Source organism: Fundulus heteroclitus, chromosome 5, assembly GCF_011125445.2.
Source record: "Fundulus heteroclitus isolate FHET01 chromosome 5, MU-UCD_Fhet_4.1, whole genome shotgun sequence".
Lineage (NCBI taxonomy): Eukaryota > Metazoa > Chordata > Actinopteri > Cyprinodontiformes > Fundulidae > Fundulus > Fundulus heteroclitus.
The window spans coordinates 17,645,846-17,655,264 of NC_046365.1; the positions used below are offsets into that span (position 1 = coordinate 17,645,846).

General features: G+C 34.5%; 1 protein-coding gene across 1 annotated transcript; it reads left to right on the forward strand.

The window, feature by feature from the left end:
• The first annotated feature begins 464 nt into the window (after window positions 1–464).
• LOC118563157 (polyunsaturated fatty acid lipoxygenase ALOX15B-like) lies at window positions 465–9,182 on the forward strand. Its single transcript, XM_036137038.1, has 13 exons — window positions 465–558; window positions 1,305–1,386; window positions 1,636–1,758; window positions 1,877–1,980; window positions 2,156–2,322; window positions 2,496–2,639; window positions 3,315–3,515; window positions 3,734–3,820; window positions 3,906–4,075; window positions 5,069–5,190; window positions 7,472–7,572; window positions 8,607–8,777; window positions 8,930–9,182. The coding sequence occupies exons 2-13, from the start codon at window positions 1,319–1,321 to the stop codon at window positions 9,107–9,109; spliced, it is 1,638 nt and encodes a 545-aa protein (XP_035992931.1). The 5' UTR covers window positions 465–558; window positions 1,305–1,318; the 3' UTR covers window positions 9,110–9,182.
• The last annotated feature ends 237 nt before the right edge of the window (window positions 9,183–9,419 follow it).

Below are 9,419 nucleotides of genomic sequence, written 5' to 3' on the forward strand. Positions count from 1 at the left end.
TCCTATGTAAAGTCCTTCTTTTGGGTATCATGATAGTGTAACTGAATGGTTTTGATATGCAGGCTCATCTATTGTCTGAAAGGTATTAATGACTTTTCATTCTGCCATCAGAAGTAATTCACTGTCAAGAGTGAAAATGGTGACCTATGGTGTAACTGTGTACCAATCCGACCAATTTGAGTCCTCCACTTGGAATAATGTTTACATCACATTGAAGGGAGAAAATGGAGAGAGCAAAAGAACTTACATCCCAGCTATAGTATACCTTTTTTACTATAACTTGCATCTCCATGTTAAAATTATTTGTAAATGGTGTGTTTATGTCTTCTTTATCATCTTTATAATTGTCATTGTCTTAGGGGTCAACATTTGACATAACCTGTGATGAATCTATTGGAAAACTGTTGCTAATCAAGATTCAGAAGGAGCATTCTTTGATTGAAGACAGCTGGCTGCCAACAAAAATAGAGGTCAAAGCTCCCGATGGAGAAATCTACACCTTCCCCGTGTACACCTGGATTGATGACAAAAAGACACATGTCTTCAGAGAGGGTCGAGGTTTGTGCAAGTTTGCTCATCTGACATCTCATGCTATACATAAACCAGATATGTCCGGTGATTATACTGTAAGGTTTATACATTATTACATAAAATTAGTAAAACTACTAAAGAATTAATCTCTGTCCATGTGGTAAGAACAAAGTCAGTAATAAACAATAATTTGGAGAAGTTACATATGTGGGGATATCAACTACCTGAAATGGTTTATACAATGATGTCATGGCACCTATAAAAAATACTACAAAAGTAATAAATATTAACATTTTTGTGGCTGATGTGAAAAACTACTTGTTGTAGTAAATCATCATCACAAAAAGTTTATAGTCCTGGTACTTGATGAGTTGAGACATTACTGGTCTTTACCAACACATTATTTACATATTTAGATTAATTTTGACATTTTACTAATAAATTTGATCATGTGGGGATATGTGAAAATATACAAAAAATTTAAACATATGCATCCTGAAAAAGGTATAATTTAAATATGCCATTAGGATACCAAAAATATAACGGCATCGATCATCATGATTCGTATTCAGATCTTCCAATGTTGCCTTTCATCAGAATAAATCAAAATGTTGATTTTCAATTAGGAAATCCTGTTATAAGTTTGATAGATTGAATTGATTGTTAATTAGTTGAAAGTTACCATGGGAAGTCAAACACCTAAAAATGTAAAGACGTATGTGTGAAAAATACATCTTTTATCTTTATTGTTATTCTTTATATATTTACTTTAGCTTTGACAGTCGGGATGGACAGCAGCCAAATCGGCAAGGACAGTCGGGTGCAAGAACGTTATGAACGAAAACAAGAATATGTGTGAGCGCTCACAGTTGGTACCAACATTAGAATCATGCACACAAACCTCTTTCACTTTGGGGCGACTAACATGCACATATTTATATTTATTAAACTGATACAAAATTATGTATCAGTTTAATATATAAATATATATTTAATATTTAATATATATCAAACATATTTAACAAAGTTAAAATTACCATAATGTATAAACAAAAAAATATTAGGTACAAATTCTTTACTATACTGCTTAACATTCTTTTACAGCTGGATGAATTCTGAAAGGGGATTACCTCTCCATATTGAGGCAAAAGACACATCTCACTTGCCTTTGAATGCCCAGTTCATCGCAGGGAAGAAAGTATTGATGGGGATTACTGCAGGAAAGAAGTGAGTCCCCATAAATGTTAGGTTTTATCACATATTTTTGTTCTATATGTTTATTTACAAATATTAAACATCTTGCACATATTCCCCCGTGTTAATAGTATTTCTTATGATTTTATAGAATTATTTGGTCATATGTGAGGAGCTGGTTTGATTTTACTAAGTCATGGACTAATTTTGATGAGATCAGCACACTGATGAACTACGAAGAGCATGAAATCCTGGGTAAGTACTGTTATGCTAGGTATTAGATTACAGCATAGTATACATATAATAACAGAAATAACTGGTGCCAGATTTTTTTTTTCCCTTTATGTCAAATAACACAATCAAAATCAAATCAAACACTGCAATGGTAGCAGAGCAGGGTTTTTTCACACAGGAATTTCCTTTCTTACAGACCATGTCACAAAGAAATGGAAGCAGGATGCTTTTTTTGGCTACCAGTTTCTAAATGGTCTCAATCCCATGTTGATCCAATGTTGCAAAAAGCTGCCTGACAACTTTCCTGTCTGTGACGAAATACTCTCCGAGGATTGGAAGGGCAGCTTGGCTCAGGAAATGAAGGTGATTATTTTATCATAAAAATCAACAGATTCAATGCTTCTTTGAATCAGTGGGGCAATGTATGCCACGTCTTTTTAAAGTACCTGTCTTTATATACTTGGTTTGCAAATTCAAAGTTTAAATCCCATGTATCTGAGACAAAAGACTTGTTACTTTGCTCTAAATTTAAACAGAAAGGCAACATATTTCTGTGTGACTACAACCTTTTGGATGCAATAGAAACCAAAAAAATCGGTGACAAAAAGGATTACCTGGTGGCTCCACTTGTCCTGCTCCTTAAAACACCCGATGATGAGCTAAAGCCTATTGCTATTCAGGTAAGATCTATCTTGAAAATTATCTAAAAGTAATGTGCAAGTTAGAGAGATAATTGAAGAATACTGAATAAACTCCTGATTAATAATAAATTCATCTGTGTAATTAAGTTAAGTACAGTATAAAACCATCAAAGCATCCATGACTTTAACTATAATAAATAGACTTAAAGGGCCGAGAAAGGTGAATCACCCATGGAAAACATTTAAGAGTTGCAAATATTCCCAGAAATGGATGTCTCAGCTTTTTTATCTGAAGATCAGCCTTTGCTATGTCCAGAGAAATTGCTAGAAATGCCAAAAGTTACATAACATCAGTAGATTATTTATCTTAAAGCCCTGAAAAAAGTATTGCGGCATTCTTTTATCCTTAGTCGATAGCTGAGTTTGACAGGAAGACCAGCACCAAACTGGACTGAAGGAGAGCAACACTCAATGCAAGTTAAAACCTCTTTTTGAGATGCAAACCTTTATTCTGATCAGCTAAATTAAATAAATTTCAGTATTCAAACCACAAACCAAAACAGCCCAATGGAAAAAAATATTTAAGAAAAGGGCAAACATGAAATTATGTTTTAAAACTCTTTTTTTAAAAATCTTTTTTTTTTTTATTCAAATCATCACTGATGAATTACTAGAAAATGCAGGAATTTGCACCCACACTCGATTCTTTCATAGCTGAAGCAGACGCCAGCAGCAGACAACCCGATCTTCCTCCCTAATGATGGCGATGACTGGTTACTCGCAAAAATCTTTGTGAGAAGTGCAGAATTTCATTTGCATCAGCTCAACTTTCATCTGCTGCGCACTCACCTGCTGGCTGAGGTCTTCGCAGTGTCCCTGCTGCGCAACTTGCCGATGGTGCATCCTCTGTACAAGGTAACTGAAGCTGGACAGCCATAAAGTTTAGTCTTTTGTTACATTAGCAGATAATTTATAATATTTATTCTAAATTTTTAACTGCATGCATAGCTTTCCTAAATTAGCAGCTATGTATATTTAGCACAATAAAAAAACTCAAAGCAAAAATTCAAATGAAACAAAAGAATTGTTGATTCAGTCATGTATATTTCTAAAAGAATTGTCTCATTCCTCAGCTTCTTATACCCCACACTCGCTACACTCTGCATATTAACGTCTTGGCTCGAAATAAACTAATATCAACGGACGGTGTCTTCCCACAGGTTAGAAAACATTGTTTGGTCAGAAACAACATTTATGCTATTTAAAAAAAATAATCATTGTAATTTTGAATTGACTTTTCAATAGATTTCAGCTTCAGGTGAAAATGGTATGCTCCAAATCCTGAGGAGATCCCTGTCATCACTGACATACAAATCCCTCTGTATACATGATGACATTAAAGAGCGTGGGATGGAGAACATTCCAAACTTTTACTACAGAGATGATGGATGCAGACTGTGGGACATTTTACAGAGGTACAACTGATTTTCCCCTCTCAGGAATTATCTTTTTAATTTTGGATAATTATAGGTCTGAAAGATGTTTTGTCATTCAACAACTACAAAAAACTATTTGGAATTACTTAAAATTGTTTAGAATAAAAAACTAAAAGCAAAAACATTTGGGTAATTATTTCTTTTCTAGCTCTAAGAATTAGCTGTTTGTCATGTAGAAACATCAAGATACCTGTTTAAATATTTAGTTCTGAACTAAGAGATGGTTTCATTGTTTTCTGATCATTGCTTTAATTTATCCTTTGAAAAGAAATATATTTAACAACAGGTAAACGCCCAAAATTTGAGTCATTTGACAAAAGATCTTGAACTAAATATGTATTGTGGGATAAAAATGTGAAACATTATTTCACCTAATAACTAGCGTCATTCTCTTTTGCTAAATAACTCAGAAGAGATGTTTGTCACAGCCATCTACTGAGCTCTAACATCTCTTCAGAACTCAGTCAGTCACTCTGAGTCCCAGATCAAGACAGATTACTCCCTGTGCACCACCCAATGTTGGCAGCACACCGCTCCCTATGGGGATAGGTTAAATGAAAAAAAAAACTTCTCCTCTGTGGGACTATAAAAGGGATTTTTTTTAACATTCCAAACTACAACTCAAATCAGAAACTAGATACATGGGACTACTTAAAATACAGACCAGGCACTGGGAATCTCAAAACTAATAGGATACGAGCTGAATATTGAATGCAAAGATTGATAAAATCACAAAATTATTTACAATGCAAAATAAGGACCATACATGATTATAAGGTATTAAATAATCTTTATCTGACGTTTTACAAAACATTTACAAGGTCTTTTTTCTGTTTTATGTTCATGTGTATTGACTTAATTTCACATTACTGTGAAAACATAGGGTTTCCTAATTTTTTAATTTAGCCATGGGTTAAGTCTGTAATGTAACATGAATCTATGTCAAATAATGCTATCTTCCATCTACAAAAGCTATGTTGAAGGAATCCTGAACCTCTACTACAAGGACGACCAAGAGGTTAAAAACGATACTGAACTGCAGAAGTGGATAAGGGAGATTTATGCAAATGGCTTCCTTCAACAACAAAGCTCAGGTAGGGTTTCATCTTGTTAAACCAAGGTTCTACTTGAAAGAGAATATAAAAAGGTAAGAGGATCATTTTTGGGGTCCTGTGTCATGTCTCTTCTTTGCAGAAATGATAGTGAATGTAGTCAGGTTGATTTTTCTGATTTTTAATCAAAATACAAAACAATCAAACCAGTTGAGATCAAGACTTTGACATTTACTCACACTAAACATCTCTTTTCAGGTTGAAGAGCAGAGAGTTAAAGTTAGTGTTTGACTTTGATTTAAATTTAACAAGTAAAGGTGCAGGCCTCACATGCAGTGGCAAAGCAATGAACAGATTTGGAGGAGCATGAACTGAAGGATCCAGTCATCTTTTAAAATCTTACTCAGAAAAATCAGTTCTAATTGATAGATTTAATCAAGGCGTAATATAGCCTGTTGGCTTTTTCCCTCTAAGAAAGAGAGGTCTGTGGTAGGGCAGATATGCATTTCTGGTACCAAGTCAGCATTTTACTTTACAGGGTTTTCACTTGGTCATAATTAATTTGCTATTTTTCTTTTTATTAAGATACACACTTTGACTTGTTCTTTATATTTAGTTTTACTCTACATACAGATGATGTTAAAGGGTGGTAAGTTCTATGCTTACCGTCTTTCTTAAAGAACTCAACCAGAACGCAGTAAGTTCAAGAAAGACAAAAGATGACTCTACACTGGACTTTTGGATCAAAAACACTTTCACAAAATATCTATTTCTGGATTATATGGCTAAAAATCTAATATCTGATCACATCGACCAGAAAGGAAGAAAAAAACTACCCCAGATCGCTTCGGATTATTATGATACAGTAAAAGTGCATTTGTCTCAGGATCACGCCAGAATCACCAAATTAGGTTAAAAAACTGTGTATTCACTGATCTGAACAATAGTAATGGTTCAGTTGCAGAAATGGACTTCAAAAGAAAGCCCCTGTTTTATACATACATGCATGTTTTATACAACAAATAACATATGACAACATTACAATGATTGAACACAGAGATGTCAGGTGGAATGCTGTGGAAGTAGGAGTGGACGACAATTCAATATCAATATATATTGTGATAGAACTTTATTTGATAACAGTGATATGACATTTCTGATATTTAAATATTCATTACAGTCTGTGATAGCATCATTTGTCATTCACTGAAGTTCTGGGATTTATGAAGTTTTATGGGTTTAATTCTTTAAAGCAAATATTTCTAAAATTTAATATTGGAGGAGTTTTATAAACAGGGCAAAAATCATTGTAATAAGTTTGTTCAGTCATCTGTTGTGCCATTCTTTGTATTCTGTCTGAGGCTTTGATTTTGTTTATATCGACATCGTAATTATATCGCACCGATCAAAATCAAGAAATACATAAAAGTTTTGGCCATATTATCCAGCCCTACGTGAAAATGGTTGATTGGTTCCCAGGGTAATGAGGAATGGAACCTACATGGCAGGTTTCACACCTCCTTCATAGAGATAAACCATTACTTCATCTCTTCCCTGGGTTAATCTTGTTACCCTCTGGCCCCTCCGTACTGTTCTTCAGTTTAAATTTTGCCTTCAATAATTTTATCACATTAGCCTCACAACCTGCAAAATGGGCCCATACCATACACAATATAAGCCTAGTCGTAACATTTTTAAATATATTCTATCAAGGTGGCTTGACTCTTCCAAACACTTTGTGTCATTGTGACCAGATAGCTCAGTATTTGTATTGTCTGACTATAAAACATTGCTCCTGAAGGCCTTTGAGTTGTGCATGGGGGTAAGTGAAAAGTGCTGTTGTGCATTAAAGTCCTGGTTTTAGATTAGGGGCTCCTTTCTGTGAATTTTTCTTTTCAGTAACAGTTTGGGTCAGGTAGACATCTGGAAACAATTATCTCACCTAAACTTACAACAAAGCTCTGTTTGAATAGATAAAGTAAGCAGGCATTACACATAACAATTTAAATATGCTCTTTCAATTTTGCAAGGAAAACTGTAAAGTAAAAAGGCTGTAAGGTAAAGCTAGAATGCAACCAGAGACTTATTGCTGGCAACAAAAAATGTGTTGTTAAAGGAGGTTAATAAAAATGTGTTCAAGTTTACACCACTTTGGATAAAAATGGTTCAAATATTTTTTAAGGCCCAAACTGAATGATGATAATATTGACAACCCTGAATGTATGAAAACTTTTTACATGAGCAATATATAGAGAAAACAAACAATATTTTATATTTTAGCAAATATTATTCGTTTCTGAATCATTTTCTTTTTAATTATCAGGAATCCCACAGAGATTCAACACTGTGTCTGAGCTGGTCAAGTTCGTCACCATGGTGATCTTCACTGGCTCGGTCCAGCATTCTGCTGTGAACTCTGGACAGGTGAGGTTTTGTCCTTTACATACATAATATATTCAACCATTTTTATTCAACCATTTTATATATATATATATATATATATATATATATATATATATATATATATATATATATATATATACAATTAAATTTAAATTGCCCCGCCTCTCGCATTGACAGCTGGAGATAGGTACCAACACCAGGCCCGTATTAAGACAATGTGGTGCCGCAAAGCCCCCCCCCCCCCCTTACCCGTGCTGTCCTCCGGTCAAAAACTTCAGACATCATCAAGGGGATTTCTGTAATTTACTATTTACTAACTTGCACAACTACATGTAGGCATATGAGCAGTGAGCAATATTCAAATATCTCATTTTAAAATGTTAAAATAAAAAAAAATCTTGATTTATTTATCATTTATTATTGTGACATCAGTGTTCACAAAACGAATAATTCATGGTCTTTCTACAATTTCAAGTAAATAATATAATATAACAATTTATGAAAAATATATTTTTAAAGCATGTGTCATGTGGTGCCCCCCCCCCCCCCCCCCCCCCCCCCCCCCCGGGCACTGGCCCACTGGCCCTTATGGATAATCCGGCCCTGACCAGCACCCCTCGCGACCCCACAATAGATAGGCGTGTTAGAAAATGGATGGATGGATATATATGTACACACACGTACACACGCACACACAGTCACACTTTAATCACTCTGTAAAACTGTACTCAAAGGATACTGACAGACTGTTTCAAGTGTTCCTTTTTTTTGTGATTTTAGTTTGCCAAGCCAGTAAATCAATAGGGTGTTTAGTGATTACAAGTCAGTGTTGTGTATTTATTTCTCATTATGGTTTATTTGATTGTGCTTAACTATGGCACATAAATTGGTCAAATAGTTTGATAAAACAAAGATTTACTAATAGGCTGGTATTGCATGATCCCATAATGCAGAACAAAATATTTTTCTGAATCCAAATCAGAACATCTAACTTTTTGATTCATTCTTTGTACTATCTCTTAAAACGCTACAATGAGTTTTTTTGTTCACTCCAGTTTGACTTCGGTGGCTGGATGCCGAACCTGCCAAGCACCATGCGATGTCCCCCACCGACCAAAAAGGGGAACGTAACTGAGGACACGATAATGGCCGCACTACCAGACAAAGTCACAACACGAAAAACCATGGACACGTTGCTTTTGCTGACTCGGAAGTACAGTGACTTTGTAAGTGGGAAAACCTCAACAAACATTCTAAATCATATTATATTATTTTGTGTAAAATACACTGATTTTGTCAAGATATATGTGAGAGCAGCATTTTGAATACAGCACTTTGGATTGTCTTATTACTTATTAAATTTGTTTGATTTCATCAGCTCTGTTTTGGCAAATACCCAGAAGAACATTTCACTGAGAAAGAACCCCTTAAGCTGATAGAGAAGTTCCAAGAAGACCTGACAAAGCTGAGTGAGGACATCAAGGACAGAAACAAGAAACTGCCCATACCATACACCTACCTGGATCCAGAAAAGGTGGAAAACAGTGTGGCCATTTGAAAATCAGATGCTAAAACCTCCTTTTCTATGATGTTTTTTTTTTTTTTTTTTTTACCAAATTCAGATATCAATTAAAATAATTACTAAGGAGGAAATATATGTTTCCAATTTTAGTAATCCTTTATTGTGGGCAAAAACGAAACTCTTGCAGACCTTTATTAATATCATAAAGATTAATGTGTCTGCATGGATCATCAGTTAAAATTCATTCTGGGGTTACCAAGTCAGAAAAATCAAAATATGGTAAATTTAGAACATCTGGAGAAAACTGAGGTCTTACTTTGTGATCTCATGGCATGTGCTTTTTAGT